The sequence below is a fragment of the Trematomus bernacchii genome, unplaced genomic scaffold (assembly GCF_902827165.1).
Source record: "Trematomus bernacchii unplaced genomic scaffold, fTreBer1.1, whole genome shotgun sequence".
NCBI classification, from domain to species: domain Eukaryota; kingdom Metazoa; phylum Chordata; class Actinopteri; order Perciformes; family Nototheniidae; genus Trematomus; species Trematomus bernacchii.
The window spans coordinates 184,771-199,409 of record NW_022987667.1 but is presented as its reverse complement, the minus strand read 5'-3'; the positions used below and the strand labels follow the sequence as shown (position 1 = coordinate 199,409).

Below are 14,639 nucleotides of genomic sequence, written 5' to 3'. Positions count from 1 at the left end.
GTAGAAGAGACATGAAGAAGAGGGGACACGTGTTGATGTAGAAGAGACATGAAGAAGAGGGGACACATGTTGATGTAGAAGAGACATGAAGAAGAGGGGACACATGTTGATGTAGAAGAGACATGAAGAAGAGGGGACACATGTTGATGTAGAAGAGACATGGAGAAGAGGGGACACATGTTGATGTAGAAGAGACATGAAGAAGAGGGGACACATGTTGATGTAGAAGAGACATGAAGAAGAGGGGACACATGTTGATGTAGAAGAGACATGAAGAAGAGGGGACACATGTTGATGTGGAAGAGACATGAAGAAGAGGGGACACATGTTGATGTAGAAGAGACATGAAGAAGAGGGGACACATGTTGATGTAGAAGAGACATGAAGAAGAGGGGACACATGTTGATGTAGAAGAGACATGAAGAAGAGGGGACACGTGTTTGTGAATAAAATACATGAACAAGTGGATTTTGCATACTAGGTCCCCTTTAAGAGACATTAGAAAGTATGACAGACCGATAAAAATCCAGTCTCAGTCGGGTACGCTTTTTAAGTGTCTCTGGGACAGAGGTGCGAAAGGACTAAAGTGTTCGCTGAAAGGAAGGATGAGAAAACGGTGTTAATGCAGGGTTTTAAAAGGACAATTCAGACTGGAGCGGAAAGAATAAGGACACTTATCTCTTCTGGCTTCCCAGGGAATAAAAGCAGGAGGGAACAAAGGAATGTGAATTCACTACAAGACAGGTGAGATGCTGGAAAGTGAGCAAAAAGTGAATCATCTCCAAGTTGCTATAGGATGAATAAAAGCAAGAAGTGGGAATAGGAGGAAGAGCAATCGCCTAGCATACATATTAATGCTCCCTTTCCTCTCTATATCACAAGGTAGGGATGTGCCGTATGCCTGATATCTGATATCTGATCTGTAAGAACACAAGCTCTTTGATCACTAGCGGCTTTCAAACTCACCTTGCATACATTGTAATAGGCAGCTACGGATGTGCAGTAGCAGAGAATATGAAACTCATTTGAGTGATATATAAGAAGTGCATTGTCTTTTAGGTCTTCAGTAAAGCAAGAGGACAAGAAACAAAACAATAACGAGTGATTGATGCCAGTTTGGGTTTATAGCTGAGCAACGTTAGCTGTTTGGCAAAGAACCATGAGAGTGTAAATCTCTATCAATGCACAAGAGGATAAAAAGTGATGGACACCTTTTCTCCATATAGTAAATAACCTCTAGTAGGGCTGAACAATTCATCTAAAATGTATCAAAATGGCTATGTGCAATATCCAAATCGTAGTAAGCGTACTATTTTATAAAGGCTAAATGTGGAAATATCTGAATGAAGTGCTGCTGCAGAAAAGTGCCCGACCTCAAATGCACTTCTACTAACTTAAAGGGGACCTATCATGCAAAATGCACTTTTTAATGTCTTTTATACATAAACATGTGTCCCCGGTGTGTCAGGGAACTCGCGCAGCGTCAGCAAATAAAACCCTCTCTCTCTTTTCCTCCGTACCCAAATCTCTAAAAACGGGGGTACAACGGAGCTGATCCAGATTTGCGTCCGATATAACGTAATATCTGAAATGTGGACCCACGGCCCTATCAGAAATGTTGCTATCAGAAACAATGCCCTGTTTTGGACGTAATATGGTCGGTGTTTACATTAGCATCGCTAACACTCAGAGCTAACCTGTACTGGAGAGCATGTGTGTGAAGAAGCAGGAAATAAAAAGGAACTCACCTTGTGGTATAACCGGCAAGAGAGAAAGCCTTTGAGCTCCATACTGTTTCAGAAACAATCCTTGATAATCCATGATATGGCGTTTCATCACGGCAGTATTTAGTTTAGACAGTAGCTGCCGGGTCCCGCATGAGCTCAGCCCCCTCCTTTTTTATTTTAATCAATTTTTATTTATACCCAAAATCAGCACTTTTGAAACAGGAAGTGAAACAGAGGGATATGAGGCATGGCTAGAATGGGTGATCTGTTTGGTATTTTGAGCAAAACACTTCATAGACATGTTTTTTATATATTTTTATATATCTGAGACCTATGCTATTGCCTACAAATAACATTATAGGTGACCTTTAATACAACAAAAATCCATGTTTGGTGGCTTTTACAGATCCTCAATAAAAAGATCATTGTAATATATTTTCCATGATAATGTGATTCATGTTTCAAAAATGATCATTCTCCATTTGATCGCAAACCAAATCGGAATTGCAATACTAGATAAAATAACTTCCACCACTTATTTTTAACAAATCATTCTGTTATAGTCTCTAGTGGCTTGAGTGTCAGATATACATTAAGTTATTAACCAGTATTTCTTTTTGTACTGAAGGCAACCAGTTCTATCTCTAGCATCAATGGGAACAAAGGCTAAAAATAGCTATGAGCAATTATCACAAATCAAATTAATTACAGCCGAACAGGACATATCTTTTTATCCCACACACTTTTCTTCCTTGTCAAAACCTGCCAATTAAAAGACTCACAATGCAACTCAAACAGCCAGTTCAATCAAGCATTTCAGCACATTTTTTCCTGGTAAACACTTCTTTTCTAAGTGACATTACTCGAGGCACTTTATCAGACTTCACAAAGCTTCCCCTGGCGCCACACAAGGATATATATATTTCTTTCACATATGCAGATGTACACCTCATGACCAGGAAACAAACTTTGATATAAAATAATTGAGTTACCCTTTAAGCAAACAACTTCTGACACGGAGAGTATTCTTTATAACCACATGCCAGGTAAAGTAAGAACAATACAACCTAATATTCAACGACATTTAAACATTAGGTTACCAACTCGTGGTCGACACAGGATTCAAACAACTACAACAACAGTTTCTCAAAATGATCAGCACTAGTAAAAAATATTCAAATTAAATGTTTCATTCAGTATATATACAACAAATATTACTTTATGCTTTTAAGTAGGACATTTTTATGATATTTAAATGCAGGTACCTCCTAAATATTGGTACTTTAAGGGCATTTGTTTTTACAATAGCTACAGTATTTCTTACAATACCAAGACAGGAATGACCTCAGGTGAGAATTATTATCTTCCAAGTGGATAGCAGATTTTGTACGGAAGCATATTTTCATTTGGCCTGATTACGGGTCATTCTACATAGGACTGCACATTAAATTGGCATTTAATGGCCATTGTTATATAGGATAGTCAGTGCAATCGCCAAATCGCAAAAATAGTATTCTGATTCAAGGATATTGGAGCTGCAGAGATATCCCAGGATACAAATGATAATCTACGGACTTAATAACATATATTTGTTTGCTGCAGTTCCTGTTAAAAAAATGATGATTTAAATTATGATGACAAAATAACCAACCCTCCAAAATCCTGAATCATTTGGCAATACCAGTTGAAATAATAACAACAGTTTTCAAATCGTGCAGCCCCAATTCTACATCCCCCAATTCTACATCATTCTACACCTAGCACAATGTTTCCCACTATGGAGGGCCAGACGCTGAGCTCAGAGGCACACTGGGACATCTTCCAGGATCCCCACTCTACTGACACACACACATACAGACACACACACACACACACACACACATACAGACTTAGACACACATGGCTCGCGGCCATGGACATGGTGTCCGTGCACCGATATCGGCGACGCCCCCACCCCACTTTGGCTCTTTGTGCAACAAGAAGGCTGGAGCGGGAGGGACGACAGAGACGTTACACAATCTGAGGGGAAGACTTAATGGAGATGACTCGTTTACTGTGAGCAGTGACATTTACCAGAAGAGAGTATCAGGGAAAACAACCCCACGCACACACACACGCTGATCATAATGGTGACTTCTGGGCAGTGGTGAAACAGATATTCCCATTAATTCAAGGTTTCTGTGAAAGTTTTTGAGGAAGTCTGAGGACATGAGAGTGCTAGAAAGCTGCAGAGTAGAAATAGTACGCACGGATGATATTTAAGCTGCTTCCTGTTGGTAAACAAAGCATCAGTCCCTTTCATTGCAGGCTGTTTTTAGATCAGTGCATACAGAAATGTGCACTGCTCATCCATCCTCGCTGATGTGACACATTTGCAAGTAAAGCCTGTTCAGTCTTGCATTACACTCTAAATCCTGAACATGTCTAGAGAGCCAAAATCAGGAATTAGTATTTAGAAATTAGCCACACCGGTTCTCCCCGTATTTCACACATTAACGAGGTAAGCCTTTGGTTTCAGTTTGAATGATTCCTCGGGAGGGTAAAGAGTTTAGTGTAGGCTGACAGAGTGACTCAGCAGTATCCTCTCTCCATCTAAAACACATTTGTCATAAATCCAGACACATGACCAGTAACTGCTCATAACCGAAGACTTTCCTAGAATCATGTTTCCTGAATCTCCCCCTCTCGTCCTACACTGGGATTTGTTCCTGGACTTTGATGTAGCACGTAATATCGCCTTGGGCCTTTACATATTTGATGAGACAATCTAAATATAAGCATATGTGGAGGTTTACACATTAAAAAAACATCTTTGCATTGTGAAACACTGCCTTCCACATCCACCTCTACACATCTCTGCAGTGACACAAATATATACTTCATACTGGGTTTATAGGATGCTTTGAATTCTAGGGATTTGATGTAAGATAAGTTATTACAGTTATACATAAAACTGAATGCTGTTTATTCTGCCTACCTTTAAACTGCCATGTGAACCCAAAAAGTTTAAGAAAGTGAAAATGGAAGAAACATATCTGCACTGAGACAAAATCCCTAAAAGCTTGACTCATATACTGTCGTGTGTGTGTGTGTGTGTGTGTGTTGATGTAAAATAAGTTATTATACATGAAACTGAAAACTTAATTCTGCCTACCTTTAAACTGCAATGTGAAACCAAACATTTTAAGAAAGTGAAAATGGAAAATTATCTGTACTAATACAAAATCCCTAAAAGCTTGACTCATACACTGTCAATAACCTGTGTGTGTACGTGTCAGTGTGTGTGTGTGTGTGTCTTTCTGTGTGTGTGTTTTGATGTCAAATAAGTGATTTCAGTTCTATATAAAACTGAAAGCTTAATTCTGCTTACCCTTCAACTGCCATGAGAACCCAAAAAAGGTTTTATGAAGTGAAAATGGAAGAAAAATATCTGCAGAAATACAAAAACTGTAAAGGCTTGACATACTGTCAATAACCTGTGTGTGTACGTGTCAGTGTGTGTGTGTATGTCAGTGTGTGTGTGTATGTCAGTGTGTGTGAGTATGTCAGTGTGTGTGTATTTCAACTTACGATCTAGTCCGTTGACGTAGCGAGTCGTAACTTCACAGTGCCCCCACACCGCGCTGACGATCGGATACAGTCTCTTTCCTTTAAGTCCTCTGAACGCTACTCCCAGATACTGTCCGTCCACCATGAAGCTCAGCGTTCCCTCGTCCATATCCAGTACCACCGTCAGCGAGTCGGGAAGCACGAAGGACTCGTCGGGCTCCAGGAAGCACGGGTACGTTGGCGCCGGCGTGGAAGCGGGGCGGTTCTTCCCGTCGTGGTAGAGTCTGTTTCTGCCCAGGTCCCAGCCCCAGGACTCAGAGTCCGCTCCCACCAGCGCCGTGTAGCCCACCGAGTGTAGCGACGCTTCAGCGGAGGCCACGCCCACAACCGCGTGCGTCCCTCTCTGTCTGCACGGCCAGTGGATCCTCCAGACGTGAAGCCCCCGAGTGTAACCCACTTTCCCCCGGATACAGTCTGTGCTCTGAGCCACGGGGTGCCGGTGAAACGTCAGCTTGTCGTCCTCCTTCACGAAGACGTTGAGCGACCGGTCGTCCGGATTCCAGGAGTGATGGAGTTGCGTTTCCAGGCTGGCCGGCGGCATGTCGAGAAGTAAGTCGAGTCGCGGGGGCCGACAGAAGTCCGGACCCCGAAGTTCTCGACGTACCGGGCGATACGAGGGCTCCCCGCGAACATCCACTGACTTTATACTGCCAGAGATCTTCTGTCCCATGGCTGGGAGGAGGGGGTTTGAGGGACACGGGGGAGAGGGGGACGGGGGGTGGATTGAGGGTGGTAATGGGGAGGGGGTTTTGGTTCCTGACGTTACCTCATAGGTGCAGTGGTAACACAGAGGGTCCGGGGTGGAAAGGTGCTTTAGGAAAACACGCCGTCTTCAGCGAGGGGGAACCACACTCCTGAAACACACACATTGAGAACATTAAGTATCTCTTGTTTAGTGATTATTATAAGGAGAACAGCAACAAAAAAATCACAATGTTTACAGTACTATTTAAATATGTTAGAATGCTTTAAAATATGACTGCAGTTTTTCTTGTATTACAAAAGGCTATACCCATACCACGAAGGTCTGTTGTATATACAGTACTGAAGCAATTTAGCTAAACAAATAAACATTTGATGATGACATTTAAGTTGGTCAAAACAACACGTTTGAAAAAGTCACCTTGGACTCTGGGAAAGTGGTTTTTCAGAAGTTTTATGGACTGATTATTCCATCGCATAGAACAAACACTAGGCAATAGATTGGCAATGAAAATATTCGTTAGCTGCAGCCCTACTGTGCTCATAAAACTTGATAAACAAAAGACTTATGTATGCGCATCCAACACAGAGACAGCATTACAAGTGCTGGCCGACAGCCAGAGCTGCAGAGAGGAGGAGGGGAGGAGGGGGGGGGGGGTGACGGGAGGAGAAATGAAGGATGAACCTCCCCTCACATTATTTCCTATCTTCAGTTACCAGTCTGACGTGTGGACAAGCACATCTTTCAGTTGTTCTGTGAGTGGGAATGTGAACTTTTTCTAATACCTTCAGTCATTTCAACACTAAACACTTTGAGCTGGAGGCTAGAATAGTGGTTTTGCATTTTTTACAGCACAAAGGTCTCCTGTTATGCTATTTTTAGGCATATATTATGAGTCTCAGATATATACAAATATATAAAAAAAACATGTCTATGATGTGTTTTGCTCAAAATATCAAACAGATCATGCATTTCAGACATCCCTCATATCCCTATATTTCAGGCCTGCAGATTCGGGGTCCTTAGCTTGAAAAGAAAAGAGGGGGAGCTAATGCCTGCTCAGAATTCTACGAGATACTCAGTTGCCATATCATATTCCAAACCACATCAAGGATTATTTCTGAAACAGTATGGAGCTCAAATGCTTTTTGCAAAGTTCCTTTTTTTATTTCCTGCTTTTTTTTTCCTACACATGCTCTCTCCAGTACAGCGTTAGCTCTGAGTGTTAGCGATGGATGCTAATGTAAACAAAGACCATATTACGTCCAAAACACATCGCGCATTGTTTCTGATAGCGACGTTTCTGATAGGGCCGTGGGTGTAAAGCCAGCCCACATTTCAGATATTACGTCATATCGGACGCAAATCTGGGTCAGCTCCGTTGTACCCCCGTTTTTAGAGATGTGGGTACGGAGGAAAAGAGAGTTTTGTTTTCTGACGCTGCGTGAGTTCCCCGACGCACCGGGGACACATCTTTATGTATTAAAGACATCAAAACGTGCATTTTGCATGATAGGTCCCCTTTTACACAATATGAAATGAGACATACCAACTCGGACTAGGCTGTGTTATTATCTTGTTCCCCTGCAGACCATTAACAGGCACACAAACCTATATAAACACACTACAGGAGAGGGAAAACCCCAAAAAGCATAATAGTCCAAAAGAGGTGTTTCAGGCAGGGGTGAGAGTGTGTGGGAGATACAGTCCCTCTTACTTTGGGATAGTAGCCTTTGCAGACCATTTACATGCACACAAACCTATATAAACACACTACAGGAGAGGGGGAAAACCTCCCCAAAAGCATAACATCTAAGGGTTTAGTGCCTTTAAAGTAACAAATTCCTTGAGCAACCCTCCAATAATTAAATATGAACACAGAGAGGATTTGTGCAAACTTGCTGCTGACGTCTTCAGAAAACAGTCATGCAGTACTCCCTCTTAGCCAATCCCTTCTTCACAAAGCAAACTCATGGTGTTGCAATTCTTGTTTTTCTAGGGTTTAGGGTTAGAGAAAATGTGATATGTACTCGCTAAAGCTTTCACAGCAAGTCAATATAAAGCTCTAATCTACTTTAAACCATGTTTCCGAATACAACCGAGTGGAGAGAAGCTGTGCTGGACAGACTTTACTCTCTATATGCACTCCAATGTTTTCCTCACTCCCCTATAGTTTCTTAGGAACGTTCTCAACATGACTCTTCCAGGGAACACACACACACACACACACACACTCTTCCAGGGAACACACACACACACTTCCAGGGAACACACACACACACTTCCAGGACACACACACACACTTCCAGGACACACACACACTCTTCCAGGACACACACACACTCTTCCAGGACACACACACACACACTCTTCCAGGACACACACACACTCTTCCAGGACACACACACACACACACTCTTCCAGGACACACACACACACACTCTTCCAGGACACACACACACACTCTTCCAGGACACACACACACACACTCTTCCAGGACACACACACACACTCTTCCAGGACACACACACACACTCTTCCAGGACACACACACACACACACACACACACACTCTTCCAGGACACACACACACACCCACACTCTTCCAGGACACACACACACACACTCTTCCAGGACACACACACACACACTCTTCCAGGACACACACACTCTTCCAGGACACACACACACACACTCTTCCAGGACACACACACACACTCTTCCAGGACACACACACACTCTTCCAGGACACACACACACACACTCTTCCAGGACACACACACACACACTCTTCCAGGACACACACACACACTCTCTCCAGGACACACACACACACTCTTCCAGGACACACACACACACTCTTCCCAGGACACACACACACACACTCTTCCAGGACACACACACACACACTCTTCCAGGACACACACACACTCTTCCAGGACACACACACACACTCTTCCAGGACACACACACACACTCTTCCAGGACACACACACACACTCTTCCAGGACACACACACACTCTTCCAGGACACACACTCTTCCAGGACACACACACACTCTTCCAGGACACACACTCTTCCAGGACACACACACACTCTTCCAGGACACACACACACACTTTTTGTGTTTCTACAGTCTGTTTATGAGTTAGAAAGTTATGAGTTGTGGAGATGCAAGGACGTGCCAGATAAGGAAATAAAATGTACAGCCAACAGCTTGATAAATGGGCAAGACTGACGACGACTCAAAACAAACTCATTTACAGAACGCTTCCTCATAACCCATAAAAAGTGACAAGCTCTTCATTTCCATATTAATTAATTCACACCAGGCATGACGCACGAAGCCATTGTAATCACGGCAGCCATCAACCATCCAGTTGACATTTGCTAATGTGTGCAATATAATAATAGGGATGTCACGAGAAACAATACTTTTGGAACCGAGTCAATGCCAACATTTAGAGAAAGTGGCATGTTGTTTCTGTCTTTATTACGCAGGAAACTGTAAAAGAATGTGTTCAAATATGGGCTTTTAAAAGATTGGTTTTGGTGTGAAACTTAAAGTGGACCTATCATGCTATATTTGAATAATATAGTGTAGGACCATACCTATATAAGGCATATATTTATACTTTTTTTTTTTTCAAAATACCAAACAGATCATGCATTTTAGCCATGCCTCATTTCGCTCAATTTGACAATTTCTAGCTCTGTTTTTGCAAGGGCTGATTCTGTGAGAACAGCACCACCTACAGGCCTGGCATATGTACTACAGCGTCTCCAGCGCTTTCGAACGGCAATGGCCGTGGCTGTCTCCTCCTGATTGGTGGAGTTGGCCCAATAGCCGTAGCGCCACAGTCCTGACGTCAGGACAGTGTTCAAATCTGGATCAGTTTTTATCAGATCCGTTGCAGCCCCTTTTTTAGAGATTTGGGTATGGAGGAAAATAGAGAGGGTTGTGTTTTCTGACACTTGGTGAGTTCCCTGGAACACCGGGGACACATATTCATGTATAAAAGACGTACAAAAGTGCATTTTGCATGATAGGTCCCCTTTAAATAAATACAGACGTTTTCAAACGCATAATAAAATGGATATTCGAGAGGTAATTAAGACTCGTTTAACTTCGTAACAGAAGCTAGTATGACTATGGTTAATAGGTGTATTTTAACTTCTACACAATAATTGTTCTAGTATTGCGACATACCTGACAAAAAACAGGCCCTCACCACTCATGCTTTTTGCTGGGAATTCCTCAAGTGCTAACCGTCAGTGGGGTAACAATGGGCCAAAGACATTGAGGAGATGATTTATGGGAATCAGAAGGAACAGAGTGTGAAAACGTTATGAGGAAGAGGAAAATATGTCATGTTTGCTTCCGTTTAGTTTCCAATATGCACAGCGCCATACACAGATGTTTGATATTCAACCGCAACGGCAATGCTTGGATCTCACACACACACACACAATCTGGTAGACACACTGCTGCGCAATAACACTTCTGTGAAATATATCCAGCACATTATTTACGTTTCATACAGTTTATGTTTTGGTATTACTGACACTCTGTTGAAGACATTACTGTGCTCTGTGCAATGTACACTTTTTATTCTTACACACGCTGCTACCTCCTTACTTTATATATTCACTTACTTTAGCTACTGCTACCATTATTTCTGTTTCATGATGTGGACTTATTTGTTTTTCTTTATTAAAGAAGCCCTTTTATTCTCATTTCCAGGTTTCATATCAGTATGTAGTGTCTCTACTTTAAAGAGTCCTCTCCTGCTGATGTTCAGGTGTATATCAGTATGTAGTGTCTCTACTTTAAAGAGTCCTCTCCTGCTGATGTTCAGGTGTATATCAGTATGTAGTGTCTCTACTTTAAAGAGTTCTCTCCTGCTGATGTTCAGGTGTATATCAGTATGTAGTGTCTCTACTTTAAAGAGTCCTCTCCTGCTGATGTTCAGGTGTATATCAGTATGTAGTGTCTCTACTTTAAAGAGTTCTCTCCTGCAGATGTTCAGGTGTATATCAGTATGTAGTGTCTCTACTTTAAAGAGTCCTCTCCTGCTGATGTTCAGGTGTATATCAGTATGTAGTGTCTCTACTTAAAGAGTCCTCTCCAGCTGATGTTCAGGTGTATATCAGTATGTAGTGTCTCTACTTTAAAGAGTCCTCTCCTGCTGATGTTCAGGTGTATATCAGTATGTAGTGTCTCTACTTTAAAGAGTCCTCTCCTGCTGATGTTCAGGTGTATATCAGTATGTAGTGTCTCTACTTTAAAGAGTTCTCTCCTGCTGATGTTCAGGTGTATATCAGTATGTAGTGTCTCTACTTTAAAGAGTCCTCTCCTGCTGATGTTCAGGTGTATATCAGTATGTAGTGTCTCTACTTTAAAGAGTTCTCTCCTGCAGATGTTCAGGTGTATATCAGTATGTAGTGTCTCTACTTTAAAGAGTCCTCTCCTGCTGATGTTCAGGTGTATATCAGTATGTAGTGTCTCTACTTTAAAGAGTCCTCTCCAGCTGATGTTCAGGTGTATATCAGTATGTAGTGTCTCTACTTTAAAGAGTCCTCTCCTGCTGATGTTCAGGTGTATATCAGTATGTAGTGTCTCTACTGTGACATGTCTCCATGCTTTAACGTTCAAAAGCTCTTTATTTTTCTCATACTGCCTGTGCTGCAGCACCTCTTTTCACCCTCTGTCTGAAACCAGAGTCCAGTCTGCTCTGATTGGTTAGCTCTGTTGTGATTGGTCAACCAGTTTAGAGATGTCCCGCCCCTTAGCCTATCACGTACAATGTGTTGGAGCGCTAGACAATAGAAGCACAAGTGTTACATAGTGATGAATTTAAGATTGGCAGATGTGTATTTTGTAAATTGTGTAATTGTTCTATCTTAACAAAAAAAATGTATGCATGCTTCCTAGTCAACATTAAGCTGTCTTTGGCTCTTTTCTTGCTGTAACAAATGCAACTTTCCCCTCTGTTGGAAGAATAAAGGTATTCTGAAACACACTACAGGAAAATGAAATCACAATAGGGCCTATTTAACGTGTGCTTGCCTCTGATGCTGAAATTATTTAAAATAAATAACTTCTTATTCCCAGTGTCTGAGTCTATTATTACTTGCGCATTTTAAAGTATGCTTATTAGGCTTGTCATTCCCTGAGGAAATCAGATGCCTCACACTTGTCTGTCTGAGTACCAGGGGTTCAAGTATCACAGCAGTACTTCAATAGCAATAATTGAGTTTAACCAAGGGGAGAAAATGTAATTATCACCTTCTTGTCCATCCAACAGTCTATAAAACAGTACTCAGTTCAAATGTTCCTTTTTTGTGCTAAGTCCAGGCAGTGATTTGGGATTCAAGCCAGAGGGTGTTTTGGAGACAGACAGAAAGTCACAGAAGTGCTGCTGTCAGCCTCTCCATGCGAACCCTTTGGGGATATTCAATGTCATCCACATGGAAATGCTGACATCAAACAGCCACTTCCAGCTGGTGAATATCAAACTTCAAATCAACTTCGCCACAGTGCTTGACCACCAGTACTGTGTGTGTGTGTGTGTGACATCTTGAGGAAAATGGCAGGAGACGTAGTGACAACAAAACAAAAAGGTGACATACTGCTGGTTTCACACCAACAGGAACAGCTACCCATCGATATGAGCATCTGTTTGTAACAGGGGGTGAGGATGAGGAAGAAGCTGGTCTAATATGAAAAAGGTGAGAGAAAGGAGAGAATAAAAAGCTGACTGAAGAAGGTCCAGACTTGGAGAGGAGCAGTGGATGATGTGTGACTGATTTGGCAAAAAGCGTAAGATTAAAAATGAGAAATTCAATACCGTCAAGTATTTCCAAATATAATCTTAAAAGGTAGGGTAGGTAATTCACTTCAGAAACACTTTGTTATATTCCATGGAATGCTCTTAACATCCTGATAGCAATGAATACATGAAATGCTTTGACAATAAATATATACAAATCTGTGGAAGCCGTGGCGCTGTAAAAAGCACGACCAATCATTTGAGCCGGCCTGGCTAAGATAACTGGATGGCCTACCTGCCTGTCAGCCTTCCATCTCGTGCTCAAACTTATCTCGTGCCCTCATTGGTCATGTGCGCGTTCGTGTGTGTTGGAGGAGGGGCTCTGTAAGGAAGTCTGAATGAAAGGGCAGATTTTTTTCGGTTGTGTACTTTGAAATTCTAGCGCACTCGAGCTGGTTTCTCCATTCTTACCTACCCTACCTTTAACACAAAAAGTAAGGAAATCTGTGTTTGGTAGATTATTGTCTTTGTTGCAACAATGCTTCTTGGCACATTGAGGAGATTTTCATGGGACGCCATCAGCCCACATACTCCGCTCTGCTGCTCATCCCACAAATGCATCTTTCTCACAAATGTGGCACCATTTTAAAAAGGTAAATAAATAGGCTTTCCAACGGTATAAGATTTATTGCCAAGAAGCGTTGTTACAACAAAGAAATCATCTACCAAACACAGATTTCCTTCCTTTTTGTGTTAAGTTTATATTTGCCCCTAAACATAGAAACATGCAAACCTGAACAAATTGTGTGAGTACATTTTACAACTTTCCCTTCTTCACTAGGCTCCAAAAAACAAAAAAAAGGAGCACGTGTTCTCCTTGGGGATTTAAAGTCAGACCCCTTTTCAGAATAAGGACGCCAAATTTAGTGAAAGGGATTATCCTGTTCCGAATACAGTGAGTACAAACCAAGAAATATCTTTGCCTTATCTCTTACACTTCCTTTAAAAAGTCTAGAGATGTTCTTCCGCTCTGGGCGTAACGGAGACAGGGTGCACGGAGGAGTCGGGATGGTTTTAAGTAGCGACTCGATCAGAATCCACGGCACAGACTCGTTATCTTTGAGCAGAGAGGCAGTGACATGAAGAAGGCCGCTGGTAGCGTGACAGCCATTGTTAGCATATCAAACATGCACAGCTAGTCTCAACACGAGCAAACTCCACCCCAACACTAAGACACGGGGCTTTGAAGTGTCACACACACACACACACACACTTATCAGCACATCGGAGTTGTACATTCAGCTGGGGGCAATGACGACATGAGCATGTACACAAACTCCCTTGGGACGTCGTTTTCAAACCATTACAGGAGTGGATTTTTAAACGACAGCTAAAGACACGTCTTTTTAGATTAGCTTTTCATTAGCAATCCCCCACTTTTAATGTTCTTCTAGTCTTTATTATTTACCTACCTTTAGATTGTTTTATTTATTTTATAGGTCTTGATCTTTTTATTTGTATTTCTGTTGTACCTATATGTTCACTTTGTTTTATATTGTTGCATCGACTCAGTTGTCTTGTGTCTTATCTGTCGGAGAGAAACCATTATTTATTTGATTTGGGGCGGCTGTGGCTCAGTGGATAGAGTGCTGGACTTCGAATCAGGGGGTACCAAGTTCGAGTCCCACTGCAGTCAGCATGTCGTTGTGTCCCTGAGACACTTCACCCCAAATTGCTCCTGTGGGGATTGTCCACAGTACTGAATGTATGCAAGTCGCTTTGGATAAAAGCGTCTAACAAGTGACATGTAATGTAATTTGTATTAT

General features: G+C 42.0%; 1 protein-coding gene across 2 annotated transcripts in view; it reads right to left on the bottom strand.

Annotated features, from left to right (window-relative positions):
- Positions 1 to 14,639, bottom strand: part of LOC117487183 (SPRY domain-containing SOCS box protein 4-like) — a 61,639-nt gene that overhangs the window by 17,493 nt on the left and 29,507 nt on the right. For both annotated transcript variants that reach the window (XM_034135839.1, XM_034135840.1), the window contains one exon: positions 5,298 to 6,190. In XM_034135839.1, coding sequence (XP_033991730.1) covers positions 5,298 to 6,006 — 709 coding nt within the window. In that variant the 5' untranslated portion in view covers positions 6,007 to 6,190. The remainder of the gene's footprint in view (positions 1 to 5,297; positions 6,191 to 14,639) is intronic.